Source organism: Colias philodice, chromosome 3 (assembly GCF_061535455.1).
Source record: "Colias philodice isolate Cphi_HAF_F1 chromosome 3, ilColPhil1 Martin Lab GWU primary, whole genome shotgun sequence".
Taxonomy (NCBI): domain Eukaryota; kingdom Metazoa; phylum Arthropoda; class Insecta; order Lepidoptera; family Pieridae; genus Colias; species Colias philodice.
In genome coordinates, this window is record NC_143088.1 from 10,064,577 (window position 1) to 10,084,041 (window position 19,465).

At 32.0% G+C, this 19,465-nt stretch overlaps 3 protein-coding genes across 3 annotated transcripts in view; 1 reads left to right on the forward strand and 2 right to left on the reverse strand.

The window, feature by feature from the left end:
* The window catches only part of LOC149489955 (uncharacterized), a 216,607-nt gene that overhangs the window by 117,979 nt on the left and 79,163 nt on the right, over positions 1-19,465 (reverse strand). The window lies entirely within an intron of this gene.
* On the forward strand, positions 181-2,722 carry LOC149489969 (circadian clock-controlled protein daywake-like). Its single transcript, XM_089715033.1, has 6 exons — positions 181-259; positions 404-493; positions 850-997; positions 1,340-1,473; positions 1,955-2,107; positions 2,574-2,722. Exons 1-6 carry the CDS (start codon positions 187-189, stop codon positions 2,720-2,722), a joined length of 747 nt encoding a protein of 248 aa, XP_089571159.1. The 5' UTR covers positions 181-186.
* LOC149489970 (protein takeout-like) lies at positions 3,637-18,649 on the reverse strand. Its single transcript, XM_089714765.1, has 6 exons — positions 18,266-18,649; positions 8,389-8,629; positions 7,059-7,192; positions 5,526-5,675; positions 4,094-5,004; positions 3,637-4,057 (listed from the first exon to the last, which is right to left on the reverse strand). Exons 1-5 carry the CDS (start codon positions 18,369-18,371, stop codon positions 4,853-4,855), a joined length of 783 nt encoding a protein of 260 aa, XP_089570891.1. The 5' UTR covers positions 18,372-18,649; the 3' UTR covers positions 3,637-4,057; positions 4,094-4,852.

The window sequence follows — 19,465 nt, forward strand, 5'->3', positions numbered from 1 at the left end:
GACTTCTCAATGTTGCAATATTAATCATTGTATGTACGATTCCCCATATCAAACAAGATGTGAACGTGAGATAATATTCAAAAGGTTTATCAATAATTTCTTTTTTACAATAATCACGTTTTGTTTAAAGTAATTTTAATTTCTTACTTGTAATGTTCACATTTATTAAGATACCTTAAAGTAAAGATGTGGTGTGGTTTAGGAATATGTTTATTTATTTTAGCTTCAGTTTCGTGTGATGAAAAGAGCTATGTTAATTGTAAGTTCAATTTTTTTATAAAATATTTTAAATTAAATATGTTTTAATCGTCATTCAGTAGTTATTCAAATAAGGAAAAAATATGTTTTTTTTTTGTATGTCTGAGGAAAAGGTTTATAGTTCATTTTTAAACTTTATTTTTAGTCGGTGGATTTATTTGTCCAAAAGAAGAAAAAGCCTTAGGACGATGTCTTCGAGATGCATTGAATAAATATATTCCACAGCTTGCCTCAGGTCAGTAATTACAAACTAACCAATTTATGCCAACATTATATTTGAACAAGGCTATTTCAAATATGTACTTCTTCAATTTGAGATATGCATATCATGTATTTCACAAAATTTTACGAAACATATCCTAATTAAAATAAAAATAAAACTGACTAAAATTTGCATCCACCAACCAGCCAGTAATTTGTGTTTCTAAATAAAATAATTGTATTTCTTGTCTTTGTCATCATTTTTTTTTTGCTTTAAGCAATTACATTAATGTATTAGAATTTCCCCTTTGTAAAGTCTAACTTTATCTCTCACTATATAGCTATTTAACTATTAAAACTCTAATTCTCTCCTTCTCTCTCTCTTACCAGGAATACCCAAATACAAAATACCACCATGCGAGCCGCTGATAATAAAGACGCTCTCCGTGAAGCAGCACAATGGACCCATTTCTATAAGGTCTTCATTTAGAGATGTATCTGTGAGGGGCCCTTCTACTATGCGTTTGACGGATGTTGAGTAAGTTTGAGACAATTTCTATTTTTCCACAGTCTTGCGAATAAAGTAAAAATTAGTTTTTAGATTAAAAATAATCTTACCATTAGAAGAGATAGGTTATTTTTTTATCTGGGATTAACCGGGGCGAATCTATGGCAGCTAACATGAGATATATTTGCGGGGTAATTTAACGACAGTAAAAGCAAAGTTTGGAACTGAATTGATGTTATAATATTACGTAGTCTTTCAAGTACTAAATACTTACATTCTGTTCCATTTACCAAATGGGAAAGGTTCGATACATTTAAAAGTTTCTTAATTTTTTCGCATTATGTCCTTAAAGTCTCCTCAATTTGTTTCCAGGGTTCATTCCAAAAAACATGAAATAGTGGCTAAACTACACATACCTGAATTGAGAATGAAAGGTCATTATGATCTTAAGGGACACTTACTTATGTTACCAGTCGAAGGAGATGGTGAATTTACTTCTAAATATCGTAAGTACATAGTATATTATTTATAAGTATATAAGTATCTAAATACTGCAGGCCACAGCTAAAAATACCGAGCAATTAAAGTTACAATTTACAAATTACTCCTATTGTATTGTATTGCATATTACTCTTATTGCATAAGTAAGTATTACACAAATGGTTATATACGAGGCTTCTCTAAATTTATTATGTAAACCGATATCAAAGCAAAAGGGTAGAATCTAAATATGGACTTTTTCGGCCTCTACTTGTTGAATAAAGAAGATTAAATGTCATAGTAATTTTTTTTCTTCTAGAAGAAGTCTAATTGAATAGACTTCTAGAAGAACTTTTATGTCGAACCATATAGGTACCACATGTTTGGACAGCAGTTTCTACGGTGTAGAGCCAAAAGTTATTATCATTATGATGATATTCTAAAGTTTAATTGAATTTAAAACTAAAATTTTATGTTTCCCTTACCCTTACCCTGCCTTATTTTCAGGTGATATCAATGCAACTGTCACAATTCATTTGGCAAGAAACAAAACTTCCAACGGACCTGACACTTTGTTATGTAAGGATCTGAAAGTGAAATTCCATGTAGCTCATGCATCTATGAATATGGAGCATCTGTTCGGAGGTGATAGTGAATTGGGTATGTTCGATTTGTTTTAATTACCTGTGCTATAGGTAGTGCCTATGCCCCTAGTTGGGTATATAGGGTGTAATCGTTAAGTATGCACAGTCGATTATTCCGAAACTATTGCAGGTATCAAAAAACTTTAAACTGATATCGAAAGTAATTTACCTAGTGAGCAAACGACAATAATACCTTTTCAAAACGAGATATCTACGATATCTACGAACCCGGTATATAATTTTGCCATATCGCATATTTCATAGTTTACTAACTATGGTGCAATTGGCTTTTTAAGTACCAGTAAAAATATGCTCCTTTTTGATGAGACTAATCTCTTATGCTGATCGATACGCTTTAATTGTTGTTTTCATTGATAATAATTCATTAGTATATGCTTTCTCTTGTGGGCATATCTTGAAGTTAGTTGTGAACTTATGAATAAATCCATATCTATGATTAAATGGTTTTTTGATGGTTTTAGGAGCCGCCATGAATAAGTTCTTGAACGAGAACTGGGATAAATTGTCTGAAGAACTTCAAGAGCCAATAGAAGAGGCTTTGAGGGAATTCCTGAAACCATTAGCTGAGCATGCGTTTGCTGCACTTAATGCAGATGATATATTGTTTTAAAAATAATTATTTTACTAACCTATTTATTTATTTAAACGTACTTTATAATTTATGAGATTACATAAATGAAATATTCTGCAAAATATTTTTTTTTTAATTTTGTGATATCTATAGTCTTTCTTTCTTTCTACATTTTATATACCTTTTTAACAGAACTTTATTCTCCATTCCTGTATACCAATATCATAATGCAAAATAGTGTTTGTCTATTTCCTGCGATTGGATGATTTTAATAAAACTTGGAATAAAAATAGTTAAAGAAATTTAAGCTTGTAAATTTCATAGAGTACAGGCAGTTAATACAAACAAACATTAAACTATAAATCTTAAAACATTACGGAGACAAATCTCATTAAAACCTTCATAAATGCGTAACTTTACCGCCATTGCTCCATAGTAAGTAAAATTACGTCAAATTACGTTGTTAATGCGAGTGTAGCTAGAACTGATGGAAGGTTTCGTCAGTTGAATTAGTTGTATCCAAGAGTTGTATCCAATCTAGTGAACATCTATGAAAGTATGTTAATTATGGTTTATCATTTACTCGTAATAAAGATTGATAAAGAGTTGTGATACCCAGAATAGTTATAGTTGACCGTAATAGTTATAGTTGACAGTAATTGATTTCATTAAAAGCTCGATTTTTTCCGGAACAGTGGACTGATAAGTTCTTCATATTTTTTCCAAATAAAATACATACCTAGTAATATTATACTTGGAAAAAATATTTTCCAAGTATATAAGTATATATAATTTTATTTGGAAAAAATATTAAGAACTTATCAGTCCACTGTTCCGGATAAAATCGAGCTTTTAATGAAATCAATTACTGATTATTCTATACCTTATTCAATAAATGATTTTTTTTTATTCTTATTCCGAGTGAAGCAAGACAAATAAAATAAAATACAAAATGTTGGTAAAATACTTTTATTATTTAACATATTCACACTATCACTTACATGCTATTCAGATCGGTCGCAAAGTCGCACATTTACAATGTCTTAAAACTAATTACAACTAAATAAATAAAGCTTTAAATCCAATTCATATATTCTAATTTGTCCCGTATTTTGAGACACTTATGACCTTTTTGATGAAAATTTATAAGTTTGTATCTTATATATATTTGTTTCGTAAAACAAATATTAAGAAACATTGAAGTATAAGAACTATTTACAAATACACAATACTTGTATGAAACATTTGTTAAAATTACATTAGAACTTATGAATAAATGCTAAAACACTGTTTTACAATGTCTCACTTTTATGTTATAGTCAAGGTTTATTTGACTGAAGAACGTTAAAAAATTTCTTATATAATATTCATTTACTTAACTTTTTAACTTTTTGGGCATTGTAATGATACAATGCCCAAAAAAGTTCTCTTAGAAAATTTATGACTATTGAATATTTATGATGAATAAATCGCGTTTAAAATCCGCTCAAATCGCGCGTAATACTCGCCTAAAATCAAACTGTTAAAAGGGTAATATGTTAATAGTATATTCAATATTTTTACATCTTCAATTAATGGAAGTTATACTTGTATGATAGAGTGAGACAAATTGTACTTCAGACTTCCAAATTTTATAAGACAATTTCATACGAAAACTCTCATTTTTTTCTACAATCATTAGTTTGTTTGAAACAGAAATTTCCGCCAAACAAATCCTACATTAAATCACAAATCCAATCAACACTGAACACAAAGAAATATCGAAACACACAAAAAAATACCGCATGTTTTACAATGTTATTTTAAGTAAAAAGGTATAGATAGGTTACCAACACGACATTCGATCTTCAAAAACGGCACGCTGGGTGGTTTGTAAATAACCAATAGTGCTGCTTCAAACTTTAAACTAAATGAAGAGATATGATTGGTTCTTAACACACACATTCCTCACTACACATCCTCGTACATTATTGGTGGAAAAGCAACCTTCGCACACACGATACGTCAAAGTGAGATGGCATGATTAAACTATCGTGAGCGAAAAAAAGACAACTGGTGTTAAATATAGCTAATTAGCCACATTTCAACGATAACCTTGTTACACTTTTTAACTTACAACACCATTGACATTTTAGAACCTATAACAAAGAGCTGGAACAACTAAAATAATCAAGGTTTAAGCCAGAGATCGACAGGAATCTTCTCAAACGCGGCGTTTAGGAACACTTTGAAATGTTTAGCGATGGCCGCCGCGGCTGCGGGACGCATCTCGTCTATGATCTCTGCTGCGTTGTTGTTTAAGAACTGGTTCATTGCTTCACCTGGAATTGGCTTTCATATATATCTACAACCTATCTCCTGTATTTTAGGGCCTCGAACTTGAAATAAGCAATGTCTGTTTTGTAGGTCATTTATTAGGATATTGAACTTCAATAAAAGAAGTCCAGGATTGGGAAATAAAAAATTGAGTCGAAATTTATATTTATGCGCCAAAATGAAATCGATTTCTTAAGTTAACTACACATTTTCCGTTTCAGCACAATCTTCTTGGTCAAGGAAAACATAGCTAGGAAACTGGTATGCCAAAATATAACCTCCTCCTTTTTTTGAAGTCGGTTAACATGTAAGAAATTCGACATACTTAACTAGCGTGGTGCCCCTGACCAATGGGAGTTACTATGTGCCGATGGTCTATTCCTAAAATGTCTTATTTTTATGTCTGCCTTATGTCTAATCATTTCTTCATTCTAACATATAATAATCAATCCGGAAAATGGATCTTCTATTTGCAATTTGAACTAGGTAACTTTTTTTATAAATATAAAATACTAAAAGATCATACCAATAACACTGCCATGGTTAACCGTGTCCCTCACTTTGAACCTTGAGCCTCGCAACTTAAAGTCCACCAACATCCTATCAGCTGTGAGGAACTTTGTGTCTTGTCGCACTGACTCCTTGCCGAAGATCTTCACTATGGCGGCCACGTCACCTATAATATTTCGTGTAATTTTTTGTTTTTAGATGTGAAAATTGGTGCAGTACATTGGGTATAAAAATGTATGGAGTTGAAGTGTCAAATATTTTTTTACCACAAGTAAGCACTTATGACGTGTGTGAATGTTTGCTGAAATGATCGCTGTTTTTGTCTTTAATATATTCAATGCCCAATGGTCTGACATCAACATTTCCTACATATATTTGGAAATGCGCACTTATAACTTTTTTATGCCATTAAGCAAGTAAAGTGGCAGTATATGGTCGGTTTATTATAGGTATTTCATCATTAAATTATATCCTAAGCATCAGAATTAACAATGAAGTTTTAAAAATATGTATGCTGAGCAAAGCAAATCATATTAATTAAATAACAAACAGTTTGCAGACTAAAACAACGAAAGCGATATTTTTATACGTTTCCATAATTCAGGAACGTAGAACTTACCTAAATTTACTTGGGATGGAAAACTTCAGTCTTTCTTAGTTTCAGGAAAACAGACCAAAATTATAAAAGCAGTTTTACCGAAATAAAAAAAATATTAAATAAGCAAAATATTTTCGTTGTAAAATAATTTTCGTGAAATCAAGATTGCTTCGAGTACCGTCAAATATATTGTATTATACATATATGTGTTGCCTAATGAAATTGTTCCTTATTTCCGTATTAATCAATTTCAAAATAATGTACCCGGTATTAAAATATAAGCATGTTTTGAATATACTTAAAACATTAAAATTGTTGGTGAACGTAAGAAATTATTTTAGTAAATTTGTAATGTGTTCCTGAAACTCAATAGGTATAAGTAATTAAAATAAAAATAAAAAATAAAAATAAAAATTTCCAGCCATTTATAATAATAAAAAAAATATTTTTGAAAGTTTTAAATACCACGTCATATGTTTTACGAGTATATGTATAAACAATCACCGAAGTACAAGGACGACAACTATTAAAAATAAATTCATTGATTTGTAATGTTATGTCATATTATTATGTAAAAACCAATAATACCGGTAAATTAATAAAAACAATATTGGTAAAGAGAAAAATAAACTTTTCTATTGCAACGAATACATGTTCAATTGCAGTACAATACAATGCTGACGACTAGTATTTACTAGAATTAGCAAGACCTACATTACATTCTTTTAATTAAAATCTATCCATTTCTAAAGCAGCTAAACCACAAGGTTATGTTATGAAAGTCTCATATCTATTATGACATACAATACATATACATACTATACGAAGAAAAATCAACCTATCACTGCACATACAGAAATAACCTCGAACCTAGTACGTAAAATGACAGACAGACAGTACCTATACGTAGAAACAATATAATAGGTATACTTTATAAAAACTGATACTAACTGAAAGAAGCCCAGAAGTCTCCCTGTGATCTGACCGGGAACAACAGCACTTGTCCGCTCACTTCGTAGCGACCGGTCACCTCGATGCGCGGGAGCACTAGACCCATGTCTATGCGTAATTTTTTCAGGTCCGATCTGAAATGTATGTAGTAAAAATGTAGTTAAAACCAAAAAAATTATAATCGTGAAATTATTGCATTGTCACCAATCCTTATTACGTGTACAAAGTTTGAATTAAATCAGTCCGTTTAAAGTGGATTAAAATCGTAGGTATATAAAGGAGTCGTTTATATGCAAGCATGCAAACATTCAAGTTAATAATTGAAATCTATATCAATAAAAATAATGCTAAACAAACAGACACAGTAAGTTTTGTTTAAGTAAAAAGGTAAAAACATATCTGTATGTTATTTGTCTCTGTATTCATTGTGTTGTTTTCAAGTGTGAGCAAATATATAGATGAATATTTTTCGCATTTTTTTAGTTGGTTTTAAATATGAATCTACTTGCGTTTTGGATAGACGGTGTTAATTAAGCTAACAAAATCATAAATTAAATTATAACTTCTATTATAGATAAGAATGATTTTATTTAATTTATAGACATTTGTTGTAATCGTTATTGGATATACATCCGTTAATTAATAAGAGAAAAAATATTATATGTACTTGGCTTTATCACAAAAAATATTTGAGTAATTTATAAATAATAATCATTATTTAATGTGCACATTTCGTGTAAAACTCAGATTTCCTTATCTAAGGTCGAAAATAATGATCTTTGAATAGAATAAGTAACGTAATTTTGAAACTAAATTATCGTCTCCTTTTTAGTCTTGACATACTTTTGGTAATTGTGAATAGACAGATTATAATATTCCACACGCATGCCCATTGTGTGATGATTGCTTGCAACTTTACGGTGTTGTAAGATGTCATTCTGCTGATTACTATTGCCAAGTATACTGTCATTTAATGCAAATTATGATATTAGTTGGTATTTTCCATAGTTCTTAAAGTAATGGGATCTATGAGAACCCTTATCGGGGGATAATCAAAAGATCGGCATAATATAAAATGGAAGGATATGAAAACTAAAAGATACGATTTTTCTTTACCAATCCGCACACTTTCCCTCCTCCTATCGACAATCCTCTATTCCTATTTCCTATCCTATTTTATCCTCTTTTTCTCCTGTTAAAAACCTGACCTAACATAGCTCTGTAAGCGCTTCTGAGCGAATTTTAACCATCACCCCGTTATTTTAGAAACACTTAATAATAAAGGCAAATTCTTAATTAATAAAGGCAAAAACAAGGAAGCAAGCAATACCTGATCTTGGTAACCGTATAGTTACTAGGCCCAACCACGGTGATGTTATTGAAGGCGGCTGTCACTCGCACAGGGCCTGCAGAGTTCTCCATAACCAGTCGGTCTATAAGCAGAGGTTCTACGGGAGGTACAGCCAAGTCCGTGAGACCTCGGGCCAAGTAGGGACGGAGGTGGTTGAAGGATCTCTTGATGCATGTGTCCAGTTCGGGGTCATTTCTGTTGCATGGCAGGAGGTATTCCGCTGGAAATGAATGAAGGGAGAATTTATTTAGTTTGTTATTGAGAAGGCTTTTTGGTTGAAGGTTGAATACAGTACTATGGTCTTTGTAATGCAACTTTAGAACAGTTGGCTATTTGTGAAGATGGCTGGGTATCAGCAATTCTTTTGGATATGTCCTAAGGGATACTTTAATCTCTAACAGAAAACACATACGTGGTATGTATGTGGTAAAAGTTTTAAGCAATGGAAAAATAAACAATTCGCATTAAATCCATTCTTTATTTTTGTAACTATTAAGTCACTTTAGCTTTCCCAACATTTGCAATTACGATCTTTAAAGCATAAATGTTAAGTATTAAATAATTTTCATAAACCTAGCAAATCCTTTGCACAGGCGTTATGTAACAACGTGATAGTGCGGTCAGTAAGGCAAGGTGATCCAGCGAGCGATGACCTACAGCTGTACGAAAGTAGAGATAATAATGGAAATTTTGAATTATCTTTCATCATTGGTGTGTCGTGTTAAGAAAGATCAGCTTGACAGTTCGTTCGTTCCTTGCTAGATGATTGACGATCTTGTAAATGAAAGACAGGTCTCATGGGGGGGTGTTCCTGCAGTGGGAACGTATATGGGCTAATGAAGATGATGAAATGAAAAAGGTGGTTGCAATGAAGAATTTCGTATAAGAGCGCATATGTGAAAAAGTCGTGCTTTACCTCCAGAATTACTAATTAAGCACTGGTTTCCATTTATATTTTAACTAGCCTGTGTTATTAATGTATAAAAAATGTAAAAAACAAAATAAAATATGTATGTTAGGAGGATGCATTTTATAAAATTAATTCAAACATAGTGTAATAATCGGATAAAATACAAAGAAATAATATGTTAATTTGCCATAAAAATAGCGAAAACAATCTATCGGAGCATTTATAATTAGCAAACAAATAAAGTTTCACTTAATCATAAAATTAAAAGACAATAATATAATGGCATTATTATTCTCCTTAAAAGTTCCGAATATTAATGTTCGACCATGGCCTTTACGTAATTAAATATCACATATATTTGCCATTTAATCTCAGGGTTGATAAATTGTGCTCATCTGAGGTCACTGCCAATAATGAGTCAGTAATGCGCGACCCTAAAAAGTTAAACGCTTCGCGAATACTTAATTATTTTAATAAAAAATTCAGCCCGTTTATTATAAAGCTTTTTTCTATTATTACAAAATATCATAACACTATATAAAAATAAAACAAAAACATAAAATGCCAAAATGGATCCCCTTGCATGAGTTGCAAACGAAGTTTCACCTACCTACGCTAGTTTTCGTATAAATTAGCTCTGAATTCTATAATTCTGATTTTTTCAATGCTTGGACTTATCCGTCCAATAAAGTATCACTCGATAATATTAAAATGTCACGTAAACTGTCAAATACGGACAATTAGAATACGTTTTTAAAATGGTAGTTTTATACATTATTCGACGAATAAGTTATATTCAAGGATTGAAAAATCAGCCCTTAGTATACAAGAGTAAACAAAACTCTTATACGGTTCATAAATTTTTATCCTCTAGTGCTCTCATTTGGACCGAAAATTGCAAAATCGTCATTAGTTCAGCTATAACCGAAATAGTAATATTTATGAGCTATAACTTGAACTTGAACGGTTACGGTTACACAAGGTCGCTTACACAGGTTATGTAACCATTGACAACCCATAAACCTACTTTTGCGGATTCGTAAATGCGCCGAATACTTTTGGTGTGTTTATTTAAATTAACGTGTTTTGTACTATTTGGGGGAAGGTGTGTCATTAATTATAAATTAGTCATTGTTTTAATTTCCATAATCTGACGTAAAGGTGCCTGTATGTTTACTCTATGACTGAATAAGCGTTAGGCATAAAGAGAAGAAGGCTAGTTAAATATAGGACTATTTCGTCTATTTATAAAGAAGTTCATAATCTATACTATAATATTATAAAGCTGAAGAGTTTGTTTGTTTGTTTGTTTGTTGAACGCGATAATCTCGGGAACTACTGATCCGATTAGAAAAATTCTTTCAGTGTTAGATAGCCCATTTATCGAGGAAGGTTATAGGCTATATATCATTACCCAGGTAGCATTCGGATCTGGGCGGTCGCGACCCGGCAGCCGCTGCCCCGCAGCCGCGACCGTGGTCGCGCCACACCGCTTCGTACCTGCTCGCGACTTTGGCAGCGCCGCCGGGCCGCTCCGGGAGCAGTACGGTCGCGCTGCTGGCGACGTTTACCGATGAAAACGACGAGTTTTTAGTTGAATTAATTGCTAAAAATCCACCACTTTACGATCCTTGACTCAAAACCTATAAGGATAATGTTATGATATAATGAATCGATTTTATTCCTCTTTGATGATAGTAAGACCAACATTATTTGATCATCCTCTTCTTCGTCCTCTATCAGTCTCTTCACGAGTTCTCGCTTTCGTATATTTGACTATTATTTTGACTGACTGCTGTTTGACTACTGCGCGTGGCAGTCGCTGCCCGGGTCGCGGACGCTGTTATCCGTAAGCTTCTGGCAGCGCCGCACAGCAGCGACAATGTTCCCGGCTGCAGGGCCACCGCTGCCAGGTCGCGACAGCCCAGATCCGAATGCTACCTTTAAGACCATCAGGAGAGGAGCTATGCGGGTGAAACCGCGGGACACAGCTAGTATATTATGATAGAACTTCTTGCTTCGGAATGAAACGATGAATAAGATAGTTCGAAAAATTACTCTTTCGTGATCTATTTACTCTACATTTGAATAAATAAATCAGCATAAAAGCAACGTCTTATTAAAATATTTTTGTTATAAATATTACCTACAAAACATCGTAATAAAATTTGTAACATTATGTAAATCAGTTAACATTCACGCTAAATGGATACCATCTAAACATTGTGACACACTATTGTTGTACCTTTGTTGTATTTTATGGACGCAAGAATGATTCATTTGTCAAGAAAAACCCGCTAATTATTTTCGTTACAAATATATTACGTAGATGGTCATTATAACTAATTTTCCGCGCGTAGCTTTGCCTGTTTTGTAAAATATTAAAAAAAAATCTATACTAAATTTTTCTTCAAGAACAACTCTATCTATTAAAAAAAATCCGTTACGTAGTTTTAAAGATATTATATACTCTTATCATTTAAGCATATACTCGTATAAGGACGGACAGACAGCGGCAGTGACTTTGTTTTATATTATGTAGTGATAATAAATATTAGAATAAATAAAATAGATAAATAAGTTCCTCATTTTTGTTTGGGTTTAAAATACGAGCGTATTTTAATTCGTTTGAATTAAAATGGAATGACTGCGACACAATCATTACAAGGTTTCTTAATCGTGACTTGCATATTTTGAGCCTTTCTATTTTAATAAGGACACACATTTTTTGGTATACATATGTGGATATCTAGATAATATGTCGTATTAAATGTAAATTGACTATTTAATACGACATATTATTTAAATGTTAAATTTATGTAGTTTAATATTAATGTATTATATTTTGTATTGAGAAATTTAATTAGTTATTATTTATAGCACACAGAAGAAAATAAATATGAAGCTAGTTCCCGTGTAAAAATATTCGTTTAAAATGACCACGAAAAAGGAAGATCTCGAAACCTGAATGACCAGGCACTGCGTGATGTAAGTAATTGTGAACGTTATCATTTTCTAAAATGAATCCTGGTTGCATCGTTTTACCGCTCCCGAGAAAAGCTTTTTGAGCTTTTTTCGGGTCGTATCATCATAAAAGTGAATGAGGTCGTATATTAAATCAAGACACATACCCTCACCTATAACAGAGACTAAATAAATCAAATAATAAAATTATTATGGAAACTGTCACTGCCCTTGATTAATTTATAGATATCGAGCTTCAAAAATATCTTTAATTTGCATAATGTAATTTCAGACGTTGACTGGACTTAGCGTGGAAGACATGAGATACTGTGATTATAAATACAAGTTGCGAATGACTCATTGCATTACATAGATACAGAGTGGCGTAAACTAATTACTTACCTATTTATAATCGATAGCCATCCACACTGCATAGTAATGTGTTTGAGCGCAAACAGAATAAAGCAAAATGCATTATGTTCGCAAACAAAATAAAAGCAATGATAAGGCTCGTGTTTTGGTTTGTTCTCATAATATAGGTAGTATGTATATTATAGTGAAGTCCCATGTCCCCTAGTGGGGTAAGGGTCAGATGCATTATACATCTGTCTCACTGATCGAATTTCTTTAGGGACAAGTAGGTGATCAGCCTTCTGAGTGTGTCCTACCAGACCGTGACATTTTTTTTCCTTCGTTTCCACCGGCATTCGATCCCAGGACCCCTCGGTTCCACGCTCACTCGTCAACCACTGTACCAAGGAGGCGGTCAGTACGTATATTAGAGGTTTCTAAAACACTTTACTTGAATTTTTAACCGACGTTCCCAAAGACGAAGAATCTCAATTCGGCTACGCCGTTCAGTTCAAAAACGCATTCCAATCTTTATTAATAGATACTATGAGTTTTTGTCACTAGACATACGCAAACTATAAAGAAAACAAACAAAGACTTAAAACCGTAATTAAAGCTTATCTCATAGCAATTACAAGCACAAACCCAAATACGCCGTGTGCAAGCAACACTTAACGTGACGTAAATATAATTATACCGCGATATCTATCTACAATTAAATGTTACGTGCTACTAAGGAATGTTTATTTAATCTTTTAAATAAAGGTGTTTTTAATAGAGCTTTTATATCATTATTTCAACTTTAAAATTCGTTTCCCTTTTTTTTTTAATTTTTGCAATTGATAATAAGTAACATGTAAGCAACTTACTTCATTAGAAGTCTTAATCAAACATATCATATTAAACAATTTGGCAGTTTTTGTACAGCATTAATCCTTAACCAATTAAATACCTTGAATACATTGATCATTTAATATAGATCTATATGGCCTTTTACACCGTATGATTAAAGTGAATATTTTCGAAGATATTACAGATTTAAAAATTGCGGGACGTAGCATTTGCGGCGGTAGGTACCGGCTGGCCGGGCCGCTATGTTTTTTATATACAACGTTCACAGTTTTTCTGGAGTGTATTTAGTATCAGCATTGCACCCGTGCGAAGCCGGGGCGGGTCGCTAGTTTATAATATATGGTTTCATTATCTATTTTAAATAGGTTCTGATTTTGTACGTTTGTTCGTGGTAATCTTCGTAAATACTGGTACGATAATGAAAATTATATCATACACAGAAAGCTACATTATTCAATAATAGCACAGACTAATAATAATATACTACGTATACAAATAATAGTGAGACGCGTAGGCTATATTTTTATAACCGGTCAACTCGACAAAAGCTAGTTAATAATAAAGAAAGTTAATTATCCGCCATCGTTACCTATCTGCCGATGATTTAAAATTTGAAAATTTGCCTAGCCTTTCAAAAAATCGCATGAGCTGAAGTTGTTATGATCGATCGAAGAATGAAACAATATTTCAAATGCGCAAGCTCTTAACAGGCTTAAAAAAGTTTAAAATTCCAAGGATGCTCATGTCACTCAAGGAAACTAGAAGCAAAAGTTAAAAAATTGATTCATAGCTAGACAAAACGTTGCAGAGATCTCGATATATCACTGTGGGCGTGAGGCTACTACCAATGCGTTTCGTAAGCTGACGCAACGCGGTGTCAAGGCCTTGCCGATTGCGGTGGTCAAATTACCGGCCCGTTTGGTAACTCGATTGCCAGAAGACTGTGTATGACTTCCTCGTGGTAATGGACGGCTTTTGTGTGAACCGTAGTCTCTGTTTATGTATAGAGACTACGGAATATTAGGCTATAGAACTGTTGTATTTAATCTTTTTTCAGTTGAAAAGCACGCACAGAGGATACTGTCACTTTTTTGAACTGATAAAAAAATATGAAAACAAGCAACAACAAAAAGGCCCTATTCATCATCGAGTTTGCGTTTAAACGATTAGTTAACGTAATAAATGACAAAATGTGAACAAACTTTAAGTTTAAACAATGATGGCTTTCAGTCGCTCGATATTGTGACCGTCGTTCTAAAATGAAGCTATGATACGACATTTAATAAGCACAATTAATTCGATATACCATACAATATATCCTTCACTGAAATGTTACACAAGAGTTATAATTGCAATATGATCATAGTAAAACAATGATCAGGTCAATGTCGTATATTCGATTATAGAGTGAATTTCAACAGCGGTCTGAATGAATCACATCACGTACAAGCCCCATTAATAGCGTCTCAAAAGGAGAAGCAAGGCTAGCAATAATCTCTTACCAAAACTAGAAGATACGGCGACATTTATTCAAGGTGTTCGGTTGGTATTGTTTCAAGCATTTAACAATCCTTGTAACGATCTTTTGTTTTATAAATAGTTTTTGTTTAAAACTTCCTCATGGTTAATTTAATGGTGTCTCGTTTTATTTTTAAGAATATGACACTATGCTTGTGTGGCTTATTTCGTGTAATTGCACTCTCACTCTCTGTTTGAATGGGTAAAGAAATATAACTAGGAAGAAATACCTACTTTCAAGAAAATTTATTTTCAAGAAAAAATTTATTTTTCAAGAAACAGGTACAGCATTATGTTCAGACCCTACAGAAGAATATTTTAAACTATCGAGTACCTATCGACGTTGTACACTGTTACTTCCCAATTTCGTGATTTAATTTCAAGGCACGTTAGAAAAAGTTAAGTGTCCTTTTAGGTTCCGAAATTTAACTTCCGAATCCATACTAATATTATAAATGCGAAAGTAACTCTGTCTGTCTGTCTGTTACTCAATCACGCCTAAACTATTGAACCAATTTGCATGAAATTTGGTATGGAGATATTTTGATACCCGAGAAAGGACATAATATGGCTACCTTTTATTGCAAAATATGTATCACGGGCGAAGCCGGGGCGGACCTCTAGTAATAAATAATTATAATGTTATCTATTATATCCATTTTTAATGCTTCAGTGTGGGCGAAACTGCCAAATGCATACGTCCGAATTCCGTTATCATCATCCTTCTTATCACAAGGCTTTTAATAGAAGAAGTATTCTTCGTATAAGTAGAATTCGTAGTTGAAGTCTTTTGTATTACGCGCTCACAAAATCTAAAAAAGACTTGACCATAATTTTTTGTCCATCTCAATATAAGGGAGAGTCAAGGAAAACGGTATATTAAAAAGCAAATGGAAACTTTGAATAAAATTTGAATTTAATGGATTCGTTTCAAATAAAATACATGTATGTACGTATTTGTGAATTCAATGTTGTTTTCTTTGTCAAACATTTCAAGTTTAAATTGTATGGAAATCTATTCTTCTTCAAGGTTAAGATCTAGCAGTGATAATATAGGGATTAGTTTCGCTTAGAATAATAATGTATATCATGTACATTTTCCTCAACAATCAGTTCTATTTAATATTTATGTACCCTATATTGTATTCATGTCACGCTTTACAAAAAAAAAACATTTACCTATATAAAAAATATCGTTACTTATTTTTTATTCTATTTGTGTTTTATTGGAACGTATTGCAATAAACGATTTACAGATAAACATTCATACACAAAGAAACAAAATTGCACGTTCATATAAAAATACGTCTCGAGATTGCATCGCAACTTGCATAGAGCTTTCAAAATATATTTAAATCTAATTATGCAATTTTTATAACATTTCATTGAATTACTTCAAAACATTGCTTAAACAACGTTAATAAGATTAAAATAGTGTATTCGGTCAACAACTTATATTTTTTTGACTAGCAAGTAGGTACGTAGTAGACTTTGTTTTTTTTGTGTGGTGTCTCTCAATGTTAGCCAGATGTAGACTTTGTATTGGCTGTATATCACCAGATACACAAAATGCTTTGTCCATTACTTAATTTATTAAAATCTTTAACACTTGATTCATTAAAATCCTTAGCTGTTACACCGACCGACATTTAAATTGTTAATCGAGTTCCAGCATATAAAGCTGTATAATCCTTTCACACATGCATAGTACATCTTGATACTTACTTATAATTTACTCAAGTCAGGATCATCTTATTTACATTATAATTATGTGCATACGAACCTTCCGTGTGTCAGCGCAACTTGGTAAATATTCAATAAATACTTTGGTATATTATACGCACAAACACGCATTTCGTCAAGTCGAAAGTGGCCATGGCATAAATGACACATTTATTCTATGTGAGCGTTGTCGATATTTTAATTTTAGGAGGTATTTTAATGCTTCGGTTCTTTTGTTCAAAAAGCTTTGGAAAATAAACGGATGATCTGATAATACGGTACAATAATTATAATGATAGAATTAATCAGATTAAGGAACTTACAAAGCCTTAAACTTTTATATATAAAAAAATACATACATTTTCGGACGAAAGACACTTCATATATCAAGGTTATTACTTTGTGAATAATGAAGGGAAAGAACTGTTAAAAAAATGATGTTTTTAGCAGTTTTATAATCTATCTAACTATCAAATATAGCTGTATTTCACTTGAAACTCTACAAACGCATCTAGGTTTAATTTAACTTCGTTAATATTATTATCCAAATATACAAAGCTTACAATTATTAGCATTAAGTTTATTCAAACCGTTGAATACTCTCTAATTTTTAATCAATTTCAATAGATGCTGTATGGTAAAAATTGCATGCATGTTGTTTATGAAATATGCAATATACAATATCTCGCAAGATGTTTACTATAATAACAAGTTTAATGCTGTCATATTCACTATTTCACCAAAATTTAAAGCGATTAAACTATTTAGTTCAAATTTGGCAATATTGTTATTTGAGCAATCGTTTTAATTAAGACAACATTCGATCAAGGTATTGCATTATCATCTTATCTTAAACGCAATTTTATAACATGTTAAAATGTTTTTATTATGATTTTGTAAGACACTGCTTATTTTTGTGTAATAGTCTTATTTGGAAAGATAGGAATGATTATCCGAAATCGCTGCTTGCTACTTCAACATACATTCGTATTATTCAATCGATTTACGGAGTATTTCTTACTCTACTACTTTTAAATACTGAAATGAGCAAACAAAATTTCACGAAAATTCGAGCATGAATACATTTATTCCTATGAAGATTATTCATTGTAACTGTTTATTTACAAAATGAGTCAAATACTTGAGATACAAACATTATTGAAATAGATAGGTGGTTATATAATAAAAATAATAAAAAGGCAAAGGTCGCCTTTTCGTCACTTTTCGAAGTTGCCAAACAAACGTTTCGACATTGATCGTGGAAGATCATTGAGATGAATTCTGTCAGAGTCATCTCTGTTGCAAGAAGAACCTTTTTAAGACAATGTTGTTACGGAGTATTACAGCGAAGTTTTGTAACGCACAGTTTATTTTTAAAATTATTTTTAAAAATTACACATTTAACACATGCAAATGTTACGACTGATGAAATATTTTACTCAAAATTGCAAATTTGGATTTTGGTAATTATAAATAACGTACCTAATTAATTCATTTAATTTATATAAAATAAACAAATAAAATAATAACGATACTCACGTAGTGTCGTTATGATTTCATCCGCCGCTTCTCCCGAATGACAGATAACCGTCAAACAAAGGATGAAAAACATTTTAACGCAACTTTCAGCCATTTTCATTTTCATTAATTTGAACCAAATCTAAAGAACTAAACTTCAAAAATGGGCAAAATCACAATTTGAACACATTCAATTTTTTTTATTCGATTCGATTTTTTATTTTTAATAATTGTATTTTGACAGTTCTTTTTTCGAATTTCCCGCGTCCGCCGTCTATTAGGTTCGATGGGCAATAAGCGCGAGTTCGGTCAGCAGGCGGACAGGCGCGCGTTTCATATTGTTTGAAGTGAAAGCGTGGATGTTGTTTTATTCGGGCGCGATTTTCGTCATCCCTCAGATGTTCCCCACCCGTAGACCGGGTATTTACTAACACCACGTGTTTAGCCGTGCTCTGTTATTTTGTCCCTGAAACGACTCAGGGCTTAGACTCAGGGCTTGTTCTTATATGGGTAATTAAAGTTTGTTATGTCATACGCGTAACATGGGAGTTCTGCTAAGATAATATACATAATTGTTTTATTTCATGGTTTTATGAACATCGCTAAGTTTTGTTGCATTAGAGCAGTTATTAATGATGATACTCTTACATGGATATTTAGGTTGCTTTTTCTTATAGACAACGTATAGTAAAAACTGCATCAATTTTTACGAGGTATTTTTTTATAATTTGCAAATACTTTCAGAGAAAATATTAAAGTTGAAAACTACTATGTTATGATGATAAAAAAATGGAATAAATTGCGAAAATTGGATTGCCCTGATATGATTTTTTTATAACGTCCATTGAATTTAGTTCTATATAAATAAAAATTATAATTCTATTACATTCAATTTTTTTAGTAGGTACATATTTAGTAGGTGAAAACGGCAAAATGGACTGTTATCTATGAGCTATAATTGAAAATATCATAAAATATTGAAGTTTTTTCGCACTGAAATTTCTAATAATATGTATTACAGAACGTAGGTATGTGTGATGGGATGACTGTTTCCAAAACACGATTGGAAAAATTTTGTTCGGTAAAAAAAATCCTGAAGTTACCTCTAAAATATCATATAAATGCTCATCACAACCGTATTTTACGATAAGAATTCGTGTAAAATCACAAATACATAGGTATTTAGTATTTACCTTCTCGATTTCGTGACTGTTTTAGATT

Bases quoted from the DNA above. Each gene is read 5' to 3' on its own strand.
- LOC149489969 (XM_089715033.1), top strand. From the start codon at position 187: ATGTGGTGTGGTTTAGGAATATGTTTATTTATTTTAGCTTCAGTTTCG. The intron at 494-849 runs GTCAGTAATTAC...CTCTCTTACCAG, and splicing joins TATTCCACAGCTTGCCTCAG to GAATACCCAAATACAAAATA. The intron at 998-1,339 runs GTAAGTTTGAGA...ATTTGTTTCCAG, and splicing joins ATGCGTTTGACGGATGTTGA to GGTTCATTCCAAAAAACATG.
- LOC149489970 (XM_089714765.1), bottom strand. From the start codon at position 18,371: ATGAAAATGAAAATGGCTGAAAGTTGCGTTAAAATGTTTTTCATCCTT. The intron at 8,630-18,265 runs GTGAGTATCGTT...ATTCATTTCCAG, and splicing joins TGAAATCATAACGACACTAC to CGGAATACCTCCTGCCATGC. The intron at 5,676-7,058 runs GTTAGTATCAGT...GAAATATTATAG, and splicing joins AGACTTCTGGGCTTCTTTCA to GTGACGTGGCCGCCATAGTG.